The following is a 21,435-nucleotide window of genomic DNA, read 5'->3' as shown; positions in this document are numbered from 1 at the left end:
TTAGACAAGAATCTCCTTGGACCATGATGTTTGCAGATGACATTGTGATCTGCAGCGAGAACAGGGAACAGGTGGCGGAGAAACTAGAGCTGTGGAGATATGCCCTGGAAAGGAGAGCAATGAAGATCAGTCGCAGCAAGACGGAATATATGTGTGTGAATGAGAGGGATCCAAGTGCAAGAGTGATGCTACAGGGAGAAGAGATAAAGAAGGTGGAGGATTTTAAGTACTTGGGGTCAACTGTCCAGAGCAATGGAGAGTGTGGAAAAGAGGTGAAGAAGCGTGTCCAGGCAGGCTGGAGCGGCTGGAGAAAAATGTCAGGTGTGATGTGTGATAGAAGGGTTTCAGCTAGGATGAAAGGAAAAGTGTATAAAACCGTGGTGAGACCAGCCATGGTGTTTGGACTGGAGACAGTGCCACTGAACAAAACACAGGAAGCACAGCTGAAGATGTTGAGGTTTTTTTGGGAGTAACCAGGTTGGATGGGATCAGGAATTAGTACATTAGAGGGACAACTCATATTAGAGGCTTTGGAGACAAAGTCAGAGAGGCCAGACATGTCCAGAGGAGAGAGAGTGACTATATCGGGAGAAGGATGCTAAGTCTTGAACTGCCAGGCAGGAGACCGAGAGGAAGACCGACGAGGAGGTTTATGGATGTGGTCAAAGAGGACATGAAGGTAGCTGGTGTGAGAGAAGAGGTGCACAAAACCGGGATAGATGGAGGACATTGATTCGCTGTGGCGAGCCCTGAGGGGAAAAGCCGAAAGGAAAAGAAGATGCCAAGATTATATTCTCGCGAATTTAACGTTCGTAAGGCGAGAAGTTCCTTCGCTAAAGCGTTTGTAAGCCGAGGTATCACTGTATTGATAATATTTGCCCAGAATATTGCCTGGAATATTTTGTCAGCGAAGCTCACTGTTGGATAGCTGTAGCTAACGCTAATGGGTTGAAAATGGTCGTTCGTCCCTGGTTCATGGCTTTTCAGGGTGTTGATGGCAGAGGATGGTTAAATCAGCAGGAAGCCAGACAGAATAAGTTAGTTTAATCTTGTAGACAGCAGGGGCATCATGGAGTGCCGGCTGAGGAGGAGGACAAAGAAAGATGAAGGAAGAGGAAGGAGGAAGAGGGCCGAAAGACTGCTGGAAGAGAATTTACAAGACGGGTGACGTAATAGGATGTGACATCATGTAAAGGAAGGCAGGATATGATGTATCAGGAAGTCCAAAACGTAAACAAACGATGCAAAAGATGTTTAAAAATGTTCGTATAGCGAATTACCCCAACAAATGCCACCCGAGCAATGGGAATATTTGGCCGGCTAACAACTGCTAGCAATAAACTAAAGGCAGTTTTAAACCACCTTAGTGGATTTAAAATGGGACCATGGGTCAAAGGCCATGCAATACAAAACCTCAATTGAATGTATAAAAAGTATTGGGACACTTTTTACACCCATGAGGCGCAAAAATGACCACAAGTTCAAAATGTCAGCCAAAGTCGCAGAAAGACGATCGCTTCAGGGAACGCGTGCCGAGCAAGACATTCATCTCGTCTTCCCATCCTTCACATACTTCACATTTTGTTGCTGTGCACACACACCCGACAATTTCCCCAACTCTGCACTTATGTGCGTGATGGCTTTACGATGACAGATTGGCGACTGAAGGTATCATAACGGCGGCATAGCAATTAGCCAAGTCCCATCTGGCAGGGTGAGGAGAGTATGAGGTGGAGGTCCCTCACGTGGTGATGTGGTGGGGGTCGTATGGGAGTATTATTGACGGAAAAGAAGGACTTGTGGTGACAAATGCGCGCCGTCGCATGGGAAGATGAACTGTTAGAACTTCCCACGCAGGAAGCGACATTTGATGGGTTAACATTCTGGGACACGTGTAAGTTGTGAAAAGTGTAGAAGTAAATAGAGTTGTTCTCACTTTTAGAACAAAACTTTCCAGCCTTCTCAAGTTTCACACTGATGTTGGATTGTCTTTTTTTAAATCAATCTTAATCTTTGAAAATCAGTGAACGGACCTCAAGAGTTGTCCTGAGGATTGCCACTCCAAATTGGGTCAGACTGAGTGTTTGTTAAACATTGGAAGGTGGTTAGTAGTGTTATTGTGCATGTGGGACATTAGGCATTTTTCAAGCCCGACGGTTCTCATCTATTGCTTCATGTCACAAAGAGGGTACAGCTCTACCTTTCATAACTTTGCTGCTGTGTTACTTCCGGGTAGAGTGAACGCTGGTGCGAATGGCTGCCGCTGCTCACCTGCACAAAAAAAAAATATCTTAGCCCGTGACTGTAAAGTATCCTTGAGAGTTTTGAAAGGCGCTTAGAAATTAAATGTATTATTATTATAAAATTATGTTTGTCGTAACACAATTCTTGAATGTCTGTTCAAAAGTATTGGGACACATAGAGCTCCTCACATGGAAAGTCAAAATAGAGTGGACTCTTCGAGGCAGATTCTCACCAAGATGTTGGAGTTAATTTCTTTTCCCATTTTTTAATTGAGGTTCTCATATTGAAGAGGGTTCGACTTTATCTTCTAGTGCGCAGAGACCAATTTCCCCCCCCCCCGCATGGCGATGACTAAAACTGCAAACTGCATCCCAATGCGTTTCCCCATCGCATTTTCTTCCAGGTCAGTAAACGACAAGACGTGCACCTAACGTCACCCCAAACACATCTGGGTCGACGTCAAGGCACATTTTCATCAGGGATTTTAAATATTGATGAGCACTCCGAAGAAAAAAGCCACTGACGGAACTACACATTCACGTCATGTAAATGTGCTATTAAGTGCATCCGGCAGCAATGAGTTTGGAGATGTGCATTATCTCCCCCCCCCCAAGCGTTACCTCCACTATTACACGTCCGGAGCGCCTATCCGCCGTGTTACATTCTGCAGCCAAGCGTCGCCAAGCTGTATCGCGACACAAGAAGGCCGCGTAGGGAAAAAGGCCCGACAAGCGGGAGTCTTCTAACAGAATACACGAAGGGAACTCACCGCGGAGAATCAAACCCCCCATAAATGCTATTGTCACCTTTAAGACATCCTCGAGACATATGCCATTCTGCTTTTTATTTTCAAGCCATTTTGAGCAAATGTGGGTCCAATGTTCCCAGAGGATGATTATCCATTCGCTCCCCATTCCGCCCACTACACACATTGCACGCTGAAAATGTCAGCTTTGAACCTACATGTATTTTTTTGGTATTTATAAGCGCCTTTCAACATGCGTCTAAAATGAACAAAAGTCATTCTTTCTTCAGATTTCAACTGGATAACCACCTTTTGACTTGGCCATCAGATGCTGATAAATTCTGTCCATGCAAAGAGTGTGGCCAAAACATTGCACTATCAAACAGAACCGCACAACCAAAACATCCATTTGTGAACTTTAAAGGACAACCGACACCTCCGGATAAGTTGTGTCCATAATTTGTAAAATCACTTCAAATGACTTCTACTGAGCATATTTTACAAAGATTCCACCGCATACAGCTATATTTTACATTTTAAGACTCGCGCTAAATAATCAGGAAGTCTTGTTTTCGAGTTGATGACGATGCCTGACGTGACGTCACGTCTGGAACACCCCGGAATGAGAAAGCGACACACAATGCATTTTGCGGTACTTTGTTTGGTCTGAAAACTTTGTGTTGATCCATGTAGATGGCGAAATTAGAAGGAAAACACAAAAATAACGCAATGGTGAATCTTTGTGTGTTGCACCAAGACTACTATATTAGTAATATTATATGATATTCTCTGACACAAATTCCCAGCAGACAAATCATCCCATTTCCAACGAAGCTTGGGCGGCATCTTTTGCATTTTCCGGGTCACTACATTGCTGTCATTGACGGCTGAAATTAATTTGGGAGGACTCCTTTAATCGATTGCAAACATGTATGCTTTCCTCTTCAGAACTATTTGAATCATATTCATAACTGGATGAGTAACAAGAAAGCATCTTCTCCAAATCTGAACTCCGTGAGCCCATTGTTTTGTTTCTTGAGCAAGGCAAGATGACTTGGCGTGACGTCACGAACTGGGGGTGGGACTTTCTGAAAATCCCCAGTTTCGAGTGGATTTGTGGCAGATTTTGGACACTTTAAGTCATTTTATTGGTGTTTTGCATTTGACAAAAAATATCAGCCTGCATGTTTTGGGGATTTTTGATGCTATAAAATGTTTTTCTGATGTCAGTTAGAAAACGAAAAATGGTGTTGGTTGTCCTTTAAATAACTCTACATCATGTCACCCTTTTTAAAATTTCCAAAATCAATTTGTGCAGCAGATGTATCTACTTTCCTCCCCTATTCAAAGCATGTAGCAACATCACACTTTTAACTGCTTTTCGATGGTGTCGTGTCCTTTAAATGCAAAGGCACCAAAGTGGAGGGTCACCTGGTGAACAAGCAGACGGCGACAAGCTGGTCGAGGCATTTCCATGACTATGACACCAGATGAGCACTCTTCTCCGCAGGAGGGGGACACACAGGGGGTGGGGGGGGCACAATGCAGTGATTTACATACACACGCCCACACTTCAAACTTCAGAAATGCACCCTTGGAGATTTCTCCTTGACTTTGCCCATTCTAAAACTATTTAATATTCATTTGCAAACACATTTCAGATGCAAAACAGACTTCTGTCTGCATGCTTTGAGTTGGGTGGGGGCAGAGAGCCATCTGGTGCACTAATATTCCTTTTATCACTTTGCTGCTGCGAAATGTGAATTTCTCCACTGCGAGACTAATGAAGGCAAATCCAAATATGGAAATACAAAGAGTGGGTGAAACATGTATGCGGCTTTTTTTAACATCATGACTTGCAATTAAGAATAATAATAATAATAATAATACATTTAATTTGTAAGTGCCTTTCAAAACTCTCAAGGTCACTTTACAGTCACAGGATCAGTTTTTCTGTGGGTGAGCAGCGGCAACCACAGGTGCCAGCGTTCGCTCAACCCGGAATAACTCATAGATAGAAAGTTAGCGAGCTAGCTAATAGACAGCTAGCTATCTAGCTAATCGCTAGTTAGTTAGCTAATAGATAGCAAATAGATAGCTAGCTAGATAGCTAGCTTGGTAGCCAGCTAGATATGTAGCTAGCTAGATAGCTAGACAGCTCAAGGAACCATTGTCTATGTCAGGGGTCGGGAACCTATGGCTCGCGAGCCATATATGGCTCTTTTGATGATTGCATATGGCTCGCCGATAAAACTAAATACATATTCTCGCTTTTTTGCCGTTCATTTCCTGTTGGGGCTGCAGTTGGCGGAAAGCGCAATTTTGATTGGATGACACTGACCTAGGTTGGCGGAAAGCGCAGGTTTGATTGGATGATACTGGCCGTCAGTTGAAACAGGTAAACGGCCCTTTAAATCAGACAGACAGTAAAAAAAAAAAAAAAAGTACTCTCCAGCTTGAATGCATCGGAGGATTTGCGATTCTAATTTGCAATGAAACAATACCATCGATGAAGCAGTCGAATGTCAGTGATATTTTAACAAGCCCCATGTTAACGTTTAGCATCAATATACTTCTGCGAGAAGTATATTGCAGATAGCAAGTGTAGAAGCTAATGAGCCGTGTGCAGGCGAGCTAGCAGTAACTTTGCCTATGGACTCGGCAAGTTGACTTTCATTCCGATCGTTTGCCTGGATTTTTACCAATCACGAGGAACGGAAAACCATTCATGTTAACGGTGAGTACTATCAAAAAGTTATTTTAAATAATACATTCTGACATTTTGTTGAAAAGTGGCCGCGCGTGCGTGCGTGTTTGCGCGTGTGTGTGTGTGTGTGTGTGTGTGTGTGTGCGCGCGGGCGTGTGTGTGGCTCTCACTGAAAAACATTTCTATATATTTTACTTTTATGGCTCTCTTAGTCAAAAAGGTTCCCGACCCACGAGACTTGTACACATCCAGAAAAGTTGGAAAATTAAGAGAACGAGTCTCGTTAGAGAAAAACATGATTTTAGAAAAATGAAGTCATAACAAAATGAAGTCATAACATTATTTTTTTTAGTTTGGGGCCACAGTGGCTTTTGGTAAATAGACAAGATTTTTTTTTCTTTATGTTGACACTCACTCACAAAAACACTCCTCCCCATTGAGGACCCAGGCCTTAAATTTTAGCATTTTGCTCAAATTTCCTGTTGACTTGGTCATTTTTGAAGCAGGAATGAGGCAGGTTTGCAGAAAACAACAACAAGTGCTGCATGCTTTGAATCAGAAAAGGAGTTATGCTAGTGGGTGGAAAAAAACAATCTAAGCATGACAAGTGACATTTTAGTCTAAATTTGGATGCAAGGACTGCAATGTCATCACTACACGTACACAAACTTTTTTAAAAATAAACACACACTTGGCGTTTGACGTCTCACACACACAGAAACAAACAATGAACATGACAACAGCAGCATACATAAAAAGACTTACAGGATGCAAAATGGCATGGGGCAACCCCCCCCCCCCTCCCACCTGAGATCAAGGTGGGGAAGCTCCCCCTCCCCACATCCAGCCCTGAGTTCAGAATCAGAATCAGAATCATCTTTATTGCCAAGTATGTAACACAAGTGTGTAACACACAAGGAATTTGTTTCCGGTAGAACACGCTGCACTAGTATCGTCGTCAAAAAAAACTGCTAAGTGGCACTATACAGTTCCATTTTGGCTACTGTTGTTCACATGCAACTGCAACACTGCAAAAGCTGCTCTTAAAAAGCGCCAAAAGAAACCACAAAAACCGCATCAACTTACTGTGCGAGCGGCCACAAAGCTGTGTCAGCGAAGAGACTCGTGCGCCTTTCAAACTCCATTATGATCCTCAAACTCAGCATTGAGTGACGCCCTCACACGGCAGGGTGACTTCAAGTGAGGGAGCGATGGTGGGAGGGATGGGCCGTTCGGAATTGCCTCCTCCCTCCCCATGCCACCCCCCCCCCCTCCAATACAAGCTGCAGGCGGCCGGAATGCGTGTCCCTCTCCTTCGTCTGCTCTGTAATTGCCCCTACACCACTATGCCCCTGCCTCAACCCAACCCCATTGCCTCCAAGAGATGCATCATGTTTACACTAAACATCACCTTTGAACATGTTACAATGAGGCTTAGCGACATCAGAAAAGACAATTTAACAGCGCAGGTCACAAACGGTTGTTGAAATTACTCAAAGGTGATTAGCATCGATCGTAACAACTCCTTTTCTTTTTAAATCGGCAGTAGAACAAAAGTAGGCATGATCGCGCATCGCGATCGTCCTATCACTGCCACCTACTGGTGGTTGTGTGCCAGTAAAACTGTTTCCAAGTTCGGAATTTACACTTGAGCGGAATCAGGTCCTCAAAAAGTAGGGCTAAAAAATGTGTACAAACCATAAAATTTTCCAATTGTCCCTGTTAAAAAAAAAATCAATCCACCGCCATCATCGCTGTCAATCAAATATCAGGAGTACGGCGGGCCGCTGCGAGAAACCTTCTTCTCACTGGCTCAATGCTGCTGCCTCCAGTCAAAATCTTGTATGGCATTTGATTCCAATAAGAACAACATTGTCTACCTTTCAGACAGATTAACAAGCAACGCCGGCAGGGGAAAATAGATCCGATTAACATTTCCCACGTTTAAAACCAGATTGGATTAAAGCTATTTTTCCCGCCTCCTTGCTCGCAGCAGATGTTTAACACATACAAATACAGTGATACCTTGGCTTACGAACTTAATTGGTTCCCAGAAAGTGTGTGTAAGGTGAAAAGTGTATAATCCAATCATTAATTTACTATAGGAAACCATTAAAATGAGAAGAATCCGTTCCCAGGTCCCATATAACATATTTTTCAACTAAATAAGCCTTAAAATTACACAGAATATACCTTATTTTCTGCATAATACATGTGCTATGGTATTGTAATTAAAGAAATAAACTGTACTATATAATAAAATCATTTTATTTACCTTTGTGCTGGTCGTTGATGGCTTGATGGAATGGATAGCTTTTTGCATAAAGTGTCTCAAGGAGCTCTGGGTTGTACATCTTAGAAGACACACTAGAAACTTCATTAATAGCTGGTTCCCTTGCTTGTATGTTCTCTTCAAATTGTACTGATGGCTTGTGCCATTATTTGTGGCGCCTGATTGATGGTATATTTTAACCTTGCAGTCTAAACTCTGCCTTTGAACTATCAATAAAGTTGAAACGAGTTCAAATTTCACCTTGTTTTCTATCCATTTTCTCACCATATCACTCTTGGTTTTTGTTATTTTTTCACTTTTGTTTTTTTAGTTTCAAGCTCTGTCGTCTCCCTTTCGTGTGTGTGTGTTTCTGTAACCCCTGCCCCCGCGCCGTATGTCCCCGTGCTCCTCTACCACGGATCTTGACCAATGACGTGCGGCTTTAACTGAAGACTGGGGGCGGGGAATAGAGGGAAAAAAGCCGGCTGCCATTTTCAGTTTCTTTCACTTCAGAGATACAGCTCCAAGAACCGGCTCGTTCGCGAACGACACATCACTCACTGTGGCGCGCCGTGTGTTTCCCGAAAAATAATTCGTATGCCAAGATTATATTCTTGCAAATTTAACATTCGTAAAGCGAAAAGTTGGTTAGCTAAAGCGTTCATAAGTCGAGGTATCACTGTACAGTACAAAGTATGTGCAGACTGCACTGCAGAGTGCTGATCACTTGAACCAGGTGTGTTGGGGGGGGACATCAAAAACAGCCTGAGGATGGGAGTCGGTGACACCCGTGGCCTATTTTTGGCTCAAGTATTTTCTTGAAGCATATACACAATGGCAAAGACTTCACACACGAGTAGGGAAGCAGGGATACGCAAAAGCACGAAAACGTGCGGTGCATGAAAAAGGCATTTCGGCCAAGGGAGGGAGGTCATTAGCTGACGATTCCGACAGCGGGAGGCCTCTTGGGAGTTCACATCAAAGACGCAAACGTCATTGAGGATTCGCGGCAAGATGTGCAACCTGCATGGCAAAAGGTGGAGCGCAATTCTTTCTAGCAGGTTTTTATTAACTCATACACTGCCATTCCCGAATTTATGTTGGCACTCTCTTTTTTTGTCCCTCTTTTTTTTGAGAATAGAGAAAAATTATTAGTTTTATTTTTATTAATGGCAAGCAAATGTGCAAACAAACAAAGTAACAGAAACAACACTGCAAACCTGAGCTCGCAGGTTTGCAGAAAACAACAACAAGTGCTGCATGCTTTGAATCAGAAAAGGAGTTATGCTAGTGGGTGGAAAAAAACAATCTAAGCATGACAAGTGACATTTTAGTCTATATTTGGATGCAAGGACTGCAATGTCATCACTACACGTACACAAACTTTTTTAAAAATAAACACACACTTGGCGTTTGACGTCTCACACACACGGAAACAAACAATGAACATGACAACAGCAGCATACATAAAAAGACTTACAGGTTGCAAAATGGCATGGGGCAACCTCCCCCCCCCACCTGAGATCAAGGTGGGGAAGCTCCCCCTCCCCACATCCAGCCCTGAGTTCAGAATCAGAATCAGAATCATCTTTATTGCCAAGTATGTAACACAAGTGTGTAACACACAAGGAATTTGTTTCCGGTAGAACACGCTGCACTAGTATCGTCGTCAAAAAAAACTGCTAAGTGGCACTATACAGTTCCATTTTGGCTACTGTTGTTCACATGCAACTGCAACACTGCAAAAGCTGCTCTTAAAAAGCGCCAAAAGAAACCACAAAAACCGCATCAACTTACTGTGCGAGCGGCCACAAAGCTGTGTCAGCGAAGAGACTCGTGCGCCTTTCAAACTCCATTATGATCCTCAAACTCAGCATTGAGTGACACCCTCACACGGCAGGGTGACTTCAAGTGAGGGAACGATGGTGGGAAGGATGGGCCGTTCGGAATTGCCTCCTCCCTCCCCATGCCACCCCCCCCCCTCCAATACAAGCTGCAGGCGGCCGGAATGCGTGTCCCTCTCCTTCGTCTGCTCTGTAATTGCCCCTACACCACTATGCCCCTGCCTCAACCCAACCCCATTGCCTCCAAGAGATGCATCATGTTTACACTAAACATCACCTTTGAACATGTTACAATGAGGCTTAGCGACATCAGAAAAGACAATTTAACAGCGCAGGTCACAAACGGTTGTTGAAATTACTCAAAGGTGATTAGCATCGATCGTAACAACTCCTTTTCTTTTAAAATCGGCAGTAGAACAAAAGTAGGCATGATCGCGCATCGCGATCGTCTTATCACTGCCACCTACTGGTGGTTGTGTGCCAGTAAAACTGTTTCCAAGTTCGGAATTTACACTTGAGCGGAATCAGGTCCTCAAAAAGTAGGGCTAAAAAATGTGTACAAACCATAAAATTTTCCAATTGTCCCTGTTAAAAAAAAATCAATCCACCGCCATCATCGCTGTCAATCAAATATCAGGAGTACGGCGGGCCGCTGCGAGAAACCTTCTTCTCACTGGCTCAATGCTGCTGCCTCCAGTCAAAATCTTGTATGGCATTTGATTCCAATAAGAACAACATTGTCTACCTTTCAGACAGATTAACAAGCAACGCCGGCAGGGGAAAATAGATCCGATTAACATTTCCCACGTTTAAAACCAGATTGGATTAAAGCTATATTTCCCGCCCCCTTGCTCGCAGCAGATGTTTAACACATACAAATACAGTGATACCTTGGCTTACGAACTTAATTGGTTCCCAGAAAGTGTGTGTAAGGTGAAAAGTGTATAATCCAATCATTAATTTACTATAGGAAACCATTAAAATGAGAAGAATCCGTTCCCAGGTCCCATATAACATATTTTTCAACTAAATAAGCCTTAAAATTACACAGAATATACCTTATTTTCTGCATAATACATGTGCTATGGTATTGTAATTAAAGAAATAAACTGTACTATATAATAAAATCATTTTATTTACCTTTGTGCTGGTCGTTGATGGCTTGATGGAATGGATAGCTTTTTGCATAAAGTGTCTCAAGGAGCTCTGGGTTGTACATCTTAGAAGACACACTAGAAACTTCATTAATAGCTGGTTCCCTTGCTTGTATGTTCTCTTCAAATTGTACTGATGGCTTGTGCCATTATTTGTGGCGCCTGATTGATAGTATATTTTAACCTTGCAGTCTAAACTCTGCCTTTGAACTATCAATAAAGTTGAAACGAGTTCAAATTTCACCTTGTTTTCTATCCATTTTCTCACCATATCACTCTTGGTTTTTGTTATTTTTTCACTTTTGTTTTTTTAGTTTCAAGCTCTGTCGTCTCCCTTTCGTGTGTGTGTGTTTCTGTAACCCCTGCCCCCGCGCCGTATGTCCCCGTGCTCCTCTACCACGGATCTTGACCAATGACGTGCGGCTTTAACTGAAGACTGGGGGCGGGGAATAGAGGGAAAAAAGCCGGCTGCCATTTTCAGTTTCTTTCACTTCAGAGATACAGCTCCAAGAACCGGCTCGTTCGCGAACGACACATCACTCACTGTGGCGCGCCGTGTGTTTCCCGAAAAATAATTCGTATGCCAAGATTATATTCTTGCAAATTTAACATTCGTAAAGCGAAAAGTTGGTTAGCTAAAGCGTTCATAAGTCGAGGTATCACTGTACAGTACAAAGTATGTGCAGACTGCACTGCAGAGTGCTGATCACTTGAACCAGGTGTGTTGGGGGGGGACATCAAAAACAGCCTGAGGATGGGAGTCGGTGACACCCGTGGCCTATTTTTGGCTCAAGTATTTTCTTGAAGCATATACACAATGGCAAAGACTTCACACACGAGTAGGGAAGCAGGGATACGCAAAAGCACGAAAACGTGCGGTGCATGAAAAAGGCATTTCGGCCAAGGGAGGGAGGTCATTAGCTGACGATTCCGACAGCGGGAGGCCTCTTGGGAGTTCACATCAAAGACGCAAACGTCATTGAGGATTCGCGGCAAGATGTGCAACCTGCATGGCAAAAGGTGGAGCGCAATTCTTTCTAGCAGGTTTTTATTAACTCATACACTGCCATTCCCGAATTTATGTTGGCACTCTCTTTTTTTGTCCCTCTTTTTTTTGAGAATAGAGAAAAATTATTATTTTTATTTTTATTAATGGCAAGCAAATGTGCAAACAAACAAAGTAACAGAAACAACACTGCAAACCTGAGCTCCATGAGCTGTTCTCTATTCTAGGAAAAATTAAGACAAAAAAAGAAAGAGTGCCATCCACTACCAATAACAATGTTCTTCTCTCGGAGAAAGACTCCTTGAAAAAACATTTTTCCCCCCTGAAAAAAAAGGACGTTCGTTTTGGTCTTGAGCTATTGTAGAATATGCTTTACTATTAGACATTCATCAAATGCCATTTTTGTTGATATTGTCTGTCTGGGCTGCATTAAGTGGGAGGACATTGTTCCCAATTGAAAATATTGCTGTGGTCGTCATTTTAGTCAGACTTACTGGAACCAGGATCGCACTGTGTGTTTCAACCAGCAGTAGCTTGTACTGATCTGACGTTTCCCACACTCAACCAGGGAAAAAATTTGCCCATCCGTCATGTCAGCCACACACATCGAAAGTTCGGGAGTGCAACTGCAAACCCCACACATGTCCGTATTTAGTGGCGGGGCCTCTTCAAACTCAATAGAAACATGAGCAGAAAAACATTTAACCGAGACCACTGTGACCCCATTAGTGGGGAGCGCTCAAAAGTGCTGAGGCGGGCTCATCCTCATGGCTCACATTGCGGAGAAGAGGTTCCTCCTGGCCGATTGCCAGAGGTGGAATTCCTCTCATCAATCAAACACATGCAGAGATTATAAAAAGTCATGCTCGTGTTCTGCTGGTGTGAAGCACAAACACAATCACTTTGCCTTGACTGTCCTTACAATGCATTTGTGCCAAGCGAGTCCCAAGTCCGAATCCGACTTCAGTCATGCCATGTGAGTGGAGTCTAACCCCCCCCCCTCCCATGCCGCCCCACCCACTCATGTGCATATTTGACTTGGGACGACAGTGATACCTCAGTTTACGAAAGCTTTAGCTAACAAACTTTTTGCCTTAAAAACGTTAAATTTGCGAGAATATAATCTTGGCATACTTGCCAACTATTTTCCGGGAAACACACGGAGCACCACAATGAGTGATGTTGTTCGCGAACGAGTCGGTTCTTGGTGATAGACCTCTGAAGTAAACAAAGCTGGAAGTGGCAGCCATCTTTTTTCCCCTCTATTCCCTGCTCCCAGTCTTCGGTTAAAGCCACACGTGATTGGTCAAAGAGGGAGGGGAAACACGCAGCAGTTAGCGGGGGTAGGGGTTACAGAAACACACACACGAAAGGGAGATGACAGAGCTTTAAAAAAAAGTGAACTGGTGAGAACATGGATAGAAAACTGTGAAATTTGGACTCGTTTCAACTTTATTGATAGTTCAAAGGCAGAGTGTAGACTGCAAGGTTAAAATATCCCATCAATCAGGGTCCACAAATAACCCGCACAAGCCATCTCTACAATTTGAAGAGAACATACAAGCAAGAGAACCAGCTATTAATGAAGTTTCGAGTGTGTCTGCCTGCATCTGTTGCCCTTGCAATATCACAACTTCTCAGATGTACAACCCAGAGCTCCTGTAGACACTTTATGCAAAAATCTATCCATTCTACCAAGCCATCAACGACCATCACAAAGGTAAATAAAACGACTTTATTAGACAGTACCGTTTATTTCTTTAATTACAATACCATAGCACATTTATTATACATAAAATAAGGTATATTGAGCGGAGTTTTAAGGCATATTTCGTTTAAAATCATGTTTTATGGGGACCTGGGAATGGATTATTCTCATTTTAATGGTTTCCTTTGGGAAATTAATGTTTGTAATACACACTTTTCGCCTTACACACACTTTCTGGGCACCAATTAAGTTCGTAAGCCAAGGTATCACTGTATTTCCATTGCAAATGATTGAGCAGTTATGTGTGAGTGGGACAAACATGAGAGGGGCGGGGGCAAGGGGGGGGGTTCCACTACGCGCTTGTCTCCACATCAACAATACTGAAAGTGTGTGTGTGTGAGAGAGAGAGAATTACAGAGAACATTCCTGCATGTGCGGCAGACAAGACTGTATCTTTGTCATGACACGGGTTGTGGGTCCCGCACACAGAGAAACTCAGTGAAAGTCTCCGACAGACGACGCGACGGATCGTTTTAGTCGTATTGCGCAACACGGGTGATAGACCGGCAGGATGAGCGCTCAAAATGATTGTGAAACCTCAACCTCAACTATCGGTGCGCTGCTCAATAGCAAAATGCAATCAGACGGCTGGCTTAATGTATTTTTGATGCATATTTTTTAAAAAAACCGGCACCATTTTTTTTTTTTTTGTTTCGTCTTTTCTTTTTAATTCCGGAGAAGATGTTTTCTTGTTCGTGTTCTTCTGAAGAGGAAAGCATAAATGTTTGCAATTGATTCAAGGAGTCCTCCCATATCAATTCGAGCCGTCAATGACAGCAATGTAGCACCCAGAAAAAGCAGAAGATTGCGCCCAAGCTCCGTTGGAAATGGGCTGATTTGTCAGCTGGGAATTTGTGTCAGCGAATATCCTGACCACATAGCTTGTTTTTGTAGTTGTATCGATGAGACGGTTTCTTCAGCCATCATCTGTACTTTTTTAAGGTGTCGGACGTTTCGCCTCCTATCCAAGAGGCTTCGTCAACGAACTAAAGTCTGACTGGTCGTATCGGCCCTATTTATATATCCCTAATGTCCAGACATGGCGGCGCCGGACACAGCTATGATAGGTCCCTAATTTCAGTTGGGGGGAGCAGAGGACCACTCCCTGTAGCCCCACAATCAGTGGGGTGAGGTTCAATTTGGATCGTTCATACAATAGCCTGCTTAAGCAACACAGGTTAGGCAACATTCGTAATGCTGATGAGGTTATACCGGTGGGAGTGGGGCAAATAAGCCAGTCGTTAGTCAGGAATATAGGAACAATCAGTGGGGCCACAGGGAGGGGCCCCACTGATTGTTCCTGATGAGTCCTCTGCTCCCCCCAACCTGAGAGTAGGGACCTATCATAGCTGTGTCCGGCGCCGCCATGTCTGGACATTAGGGATATATAAATAGGGCCGATACGACCAGTCAGACTTTAGTTCGCTGACGAAGCCTCTTGGATAGGAGGCGAAACGTCAGACACCTTCAAAAAGTACAGATGACGGCTGAAGAAACCTTCTCATCAATGGACCACTCCTGTACTACTGAGAGCTTACACCAGTGACGTGCAGTCAGGGGAGGCAGGTGAGGCTGTGCCTCACCTGTCATCATGGAAATATCAAAGGACAAAATAAATTAAACACATAATTAAATAAATTATATTTATTTCGTGATTTGTACTTTAACATTCTTTTCCATTTAACTTCACCATTTTTGGATTTTTTTTTTTTTTCAAAATCGCTGAATTTTCACATTTACCGTTCAGATACTAAGTAGAGACGAGCAGTGAGGCACCAGCCGGCTGAGCCTCACCATGGATTGCGCAATCACTATGCTAACTGTGCTGGCTTGCTCTGCAGTGAGACCGCATTGCTGTCCCTCTGCATATCACTATTAAAGTGTTCAAAAGCTTTTAGTATATGAACTAAATTTCTAGTTTAGCTGGTGTATATAATGTACAGTCAGTGAACATTATAAACACTGTACTACAGTGTTTATTGTATATTTTTTTTATCAAAACTGTGTGCATAGGTGAGGCACACAGTTCTCCTGCCTCATGACAGGGGGCGCTGGTGATTACAGATTCTGAAGAATAATAGAATTAGTGACAGCAAGCTACAGTAAACAGTTAGCAAGTAAAGTGCAACCATTTTTTCTTCAGCTTCTCAGCTTTTTGGCCAAGAAGGATCTCATTGAAACTATTCCTGAAGCGACAAAGTTGCTCCAGCGACTACAGCATTATTGGAGCGGTCATTCAGCACTGAAAAGACTGAAAACATCCAGTCGGAACAGGACTGATCAAGGACAACTTTGTCACCGGCAGTGATCTCCATTGAGACAGAGAGACTTGGACTTCATTTAAAGTAAAGGTAATAGCAATAATAACGTTTTTTAAAATTATTTTTTTTCTGTGCTAGTTTGTATAGAGTATATAAAGAATGCTGACATGACATTTAAACAAAACACGTACCAATCAAATGGTGAATAAGCTACTCTGTGGAGTTCATAAATTTGTAAATCTGACTGTGATGACGTCAGTGCCTCACCAGCCATGAACCTCACCGCACGTCACTGTCTTACACAGACGTTTTGTAGTTGTATATATTTTATGCTAAAATAAAAATTAGCATAACATTAACTTTAAATCTTGATTGCCACTAAATGTGTTTGTATCTACCAATGTGAACAGTTTAAATCATAAATACAGTAAAGTCTCGTTATATCGATATCGGTTATATCGATAGTACCGCTTATTACGATAGTATTTTCATTTCCCTTGCACATTTCTAGTCTTTTTATGTATAATTAGTACCGTTTAGTACGATACCCGGTTATTATGATAATCCGGTTATTACGGTGCTCCTTTTCATCCCCCGCCGGCCATTTTTGTTGTTTATATCGATATATCCGTCGCGCCATTGGTCAACTTGGTCACGTGTCTTGTTACGTGACACGCCATCGGTCGCGCCATTGGTCGCGCCATTGGTCGCGCCATTGGTCGACTTGGTCACATGAGCCGCCATCGGTCGCGCTATTGGTCGGCTTGGCCGTGTGACTTTGTCACGTGACACGTCATCGGTCGCGCCATTGGTCAACTTCGTCACGTGTCTTGGTTACGTGTCACGCCATCAGTCGCGCCATTGGTCACTTTGCTGCTGTGAAATGTAAATTTCTCCACTGTGAGACTAATAAAGAAAAATATATATATATATATATATATATATATATATATATATATATATATATATATATATATATATATATATATATATTGGTCGACTTGGTCAGGTGACTTGGTTACGTGCCCAGCACCCGTGTAGCAGAGCCATTTTCATTTTCAGACGCTAGCTCGTGTGTAGCAGACGAGATTGAAGTGTTTGTGTTAAAAGGTAAAAATGGGAAGCAGAAGAAGATTGATGACTTTTTTAAATTGTATACATAATACAGTAAGATGTAAGCGTTGCAGTTTCCCTGTTGTGTTATGTACATGCCCACTGTACTGTATATGAATGCAATCGTTTTTTGCAACAATGTTTCTTGTTTTGTCTGCTGAAGCGCGATGATTTTGAAAATTATTAACATTCCATACTGTGTATTAAAGGACAGCCGATGTCACTTTTTATTCAAATGCAAATAAAAATGACTTCACGCCAAGACGTCTTGCATTGCTTGTGAATCCAAACAATGGCTTCAGATTCGGATAATATGCTTTCTTGTTACACATCCAGTTATGAATATGTTCCAAATACACTGTAGTTCTGAAGATTAAAGCATACATGTTTACAATCATTAAAGAATTATATGTGCCATTTTGAGGCAACATTGGGGGAACATCTCTGACCCAAAAAAAAGGGAGCTAATGGCCAGCTCCGTTTCTTATATGGCGCTTGGCTGCCCTCTTTTGGCGGCTTTTGTTTAATGCAGTTCGGCGCAGGATCGGTTATATCGATATTTTGTCGGACTCCCTTGAATATCGATATAACGAGACTTTACTGTATAACACAAATTATCGTCATCGTAATTTGCCGTCATTGCCGTCACATAAAGACAGGTGAAATTGTTTTTACACTTATAGAGTAAAACAAGGCTTTCCTCAGGTGAACCAGAGAGGAAGATGAAGGGCACCATCATCATCGGCATCAAAGCAGTGTGGGAGTTTGTTAGCCATATGACTCTGCAAAAATGGAACAAATTCACGTACGCCCCCTCTCCAACGACCCCCAGGCATTGACGTCACAGCAGTTACACGCGTGCAAAATAAATGCATCAAACGCCCCAACGCCCCCCAAAAATACAGAAATCACCGTCTCAGTGCGTAAAAGGCAGTTTTGCTTTGCACTGCGTCGAGACCTGGTCCACGCAGCCCCGCTCCATCAACTCACCCCCAAGACGCCACGCGGGAATAGGCATGCACGCGCATACAGGTTATTTCTCCTTGCCACGACAGGGACATCGGACTTCCGGGATGTGTCAAAACCACCATTACCGCGTCCACGCACCTGCAGTCACCCACGCCGCGATGCGACGGCGTCCAAGGCGAGAGCAAAGCGGCCAAAAGCGGACGTCCGGCGTTCCACTCGTGCTGTTTGCAGTGTTGCACACACCGCGACCTGAAGGAGGTGCAGGAGGAGGAGGAAAGGGTGGCGGTGGAGCGTTTCTCCCCTTGTGGGGAAGCATGCAAGTGGAGGCAAGTGGACGTCACTCCACTGAGGCAGCCAATAGGCGGCGAGCCGCCGAGCCTCATTGATTTACAGATTTAGGGGGGGGGGGGCGGAGGAGCGCAACCAATTGTTGAATGTAGGCCAAGATGACACGGCATCCCATAATATCGCCTCGGAGGTCATGCGTAAACCTTCGCAACGCAAATCCATTTTTTTAAAAAATCGTGCACCCCGTTACTTCCGAAGAAAAGGGGACCAGCCTGTCCACCAAAAGTAAAAATCCGCGAATAATTCATGTCTATTATGACTGGATTTTAAAAAAAGTAAAAAAATGGGGATGAACAGCAAAAATGACAAAATTAGCTTTGATGGGGAAAATATTCATTCATGTTTTTAACAATAGTATATTGTAAAAAAATATTTTTTTTTTGCAAGGCATGATAAATATAGAGTTTCAGTAACCCACCCTATTTTTCATGCGACTCTGTTCCCGAGCACACATGATAACCGGGATGGCCTACTTTAATCAAGCAGGGAGGGTGAAAACTATTGTATTACTATTATTGCTGTATTACCTAACTATTTGCTATCTATTAGCTGTCCAGCTAGCTATCATTTAGCTATCTAGCTGGCTAGGTAGCTATCTATTTGCGACTGTATCCTGTGATTGTAAAGTGACCTTGACAGTTTTGAAAGGTGCTTATAAATGAAATGCATGATGCTTATTACTGTATATTAGCCACCTAGCTAGCTTTCTATCTATTTGATTTACTTCCGGGTTGAGTGAACGCTGGCGCTTGTCATGATCTGGTTGTCGACCAACGGGTGGTGCTGTCCGCCCCGCCTGCACCTGCACAGGTGCTGGCCGTCCCGATTGAATGGACTATTTGTCAATATTTTGTGGATGACTGTTCTATACTGTATTTACAAAATTTCTCAATTCTTTCGCACGCCACTGGAGCATGTCCTTGATGTCAACTCCAATCAGTGGTGCAATCCAATCCCCAACAAGTTTACACTTGTGAGGCGAGCTTCCTCACACGGAGATGAATTGTCAATAAATTTACAGAATATGGAAGTGAAAAATGACTCTCGCCGAACTAACTGCAACCACCGGTGGCAACATTTATTTTACACAGTTCGCAATAATGTCACTCTCTTTAAAACATTAACAAAATTTAAGTAGTACATCCAATGCAAGGTGTCCTCGTTAGTAAGATTATCTTTTTTTATTCACGTCACATCGCTACACGAATGTGGTTGAGCAATGTGGCAGTTTGGCCACAGGAGGGCGCCACAAAAACAGAACAGCTTCCATATTTTTGCATAAAAAGTAAAGGTGACCAAAACAAAAAAAACACACTTTTGCTCCTTCTTAAACTTTGTCAATAAAGCCTTCTTCCCCCAATACCTTGACACTGGTAGATTATTTTCCCTTCAAATATACAAAAAGATAGCAAAGGGTGGCAAGCATGTACAGTATTTACAGCCAGTGTGGTCTTAGTTGATGTTATTTTTTCAGTGAGAGGCTCATGACCAGCCCACCCTTGGGTGGCCGGGAGCTGGGCCGCGGAATGGCAACCTCCCCCTGAAAGGGGGCCCCGCCCGCCCGATCATCATGCCCTCCGGCGGGAAAAAAGGGGGCCGTTGTTGGAGCGTGGGTCTGCGAGAGGGGAAGGGCAAAGCCATCCGGAACCTTTCCACAGGGAATGCGGGTCCCTCGGGCATCATGGGCGGCGGCGCGCTGGGGGGAGAATGGAAGGGCGGAAGGTGAGGAGGATGAGGGCGACGCATCGGGGGGAGTCCCGGAGGAGGGCTCTGGAGGTTGATGACGGGGGCGGCGGGGGAGCCGAACTGGCGGTCCGGGGTCTTGTCTCCTATGAGTGTGGACATCAACTCGGTTGGGGGTTTGACAGCTGCACAGAAAAGACATGAAATGAGCAATTTGGAGCTTCTGGGAATCAAAAAGGGGGGGGGATACGTCCATGGTTTGACTTGAGGCCCCCTGCATGTGTTGTTGAAAATTATTGCATTATTCCAATGACAAACTGATGCACAGCTGCATCAAAGTTTATGAGGACATTGTATCATCATTTTTTTCCCTTCCTCATCGGGGGTCAGATTCACACCCATTCAGAGGATGGTCCGACCAATGTAACACAGTTAAAATTGCTTCCACACATATCTTTAATTTAATGTATATTATCAAAAAAGGAGCGTCAGCGCAGAGCGCCGATGCGTATGTGGAACTGTCGCAGCTTGGAATTGAAGCGGATTTACGTGGGACAGGAGATGAGACAATCTCTTTTCGTCAATGGATGCTACAGCTTTGTATTTGCTTTCAACATTTAGCTTGTAGCAGTTTTCACCATGTCTTCCTTGATCCACTGCTGAAAAGGATGCTTTGATCTTCTCTTTCATCTAGAACTGCTTCATGTCACAGAGGGTACAGCAAGTGCTGAAGAATGAATGTCTTTGTGTTGTCATATTATTTTTTATTTATTTTATTTTTACTTCAAGATGGCGCCGCGGGAGTGGCTGCCTTTCCAGCAGCTCCTGTATTTTGTTATCCTCCTTCATTCTTTCCTTTCATAACTTTGCTGCTGTGTTACTTCCGGGTAGAGTGAACGCTGGCGCGAATGGCTGCCGCTGCTCACCCGCACAAAAGAAAAGTCTTATTCCGTGGCTGCAAAGTGTCCTTGAGAGTTTTTAAAGGTGCTTAGAAATTATAAGTATTTTTATCACGGTGCTGATGTGCACTTGTTAGCTTCAAGGGCAATTATGAGTACCCCACAGATGTTTTTAAAAATATCTCATATTGTGATTTATGATGAACATTATTTTTTCATTGAAAATTGTACACGTTTGTTAATGCACCACATATATATTTTGTTATTACAAAAGTTAAAAAAAGATTGTGTTCAATTGATATTTTTATTTACCCAGTATGCCCGTCGCTGCCCACCGAAATGAATATTGCCACCGCCTTCACGATTGGCAGCATGATGGGCAAAGCAGGGAGCATACTTTATGTGGAAAATATTTTGGGGAG

At 43.3% G+C, this 21,435-nt stretch overlaps 2 protein-coding genes across 9 annotated transcripts in view; both read right to left on the bottom strand.

Annotated features, from left to right (window-relative positions):
- LOC148888059 (rho guanine nucleotide exchange factor TIAM1-like) overlaps positions 1-18,358 on the bottom strand; it is a 62,539-nt gene extending 44,181 nt beyond the window's left edge. The window contains exons 1-2 of one of the 6 annotated variants that reach the window (XM_089013448.1): positions 18,222-18,358; positions 2,201-2,271 (exon numbers count right to left, since the gene is read on the bottom strand). The gene's annotated coding sequence lies outside the window, so the exon portion shown is untranslated. The other 5 variants (XM_089013450.1, XM_089013449.1, XM_089013452.1 and 2 more) reach the window with 5 other exon arrangements.
- Positions 18,359-19,484: 1,126 nt separating this feature from the next.
- LOC148888058 (SR-related and CTD-associated factor 4-like) overlaps positions 19,485-21,435 on the bottom strand; it is a 29,935-nt gene continuing 27,984 nt past the window's right edge. For all 3 annotated transcript variants that reach the window (XM_089013389.1, XM_089013388.1, XM_089013387.1), the window contains one exon: positions 19,485-20,299. In XM_089013389.1, the coding sequence (XP_088869515.1) occupies positions 19,914-20,299 (386 nt within the window). In that variant the 3' untranslated portion in view covers positions 19,485-19,913. The remainder of the gene's footprint in view (positions 20,300-21,435) is intronic.

This window comes from Hippocampus bargibanti, linkage group LG14 (assembly GCF_051943395.1).
Source record: "Hippocampus bargibanti isolate YZ-2025 linkage group LG14, ASM5194339v1, whole genome shotgun sequence".
NCBI lineage: Eukaryota > Metazoa > Chordata > Actinopteri > Syngnathiformes > Syngnathidae > Hippocampus > Hippocampus bargibanti.
This window is presented reverse-complemented; position numbering and strand designations above follow the sequence as displayed.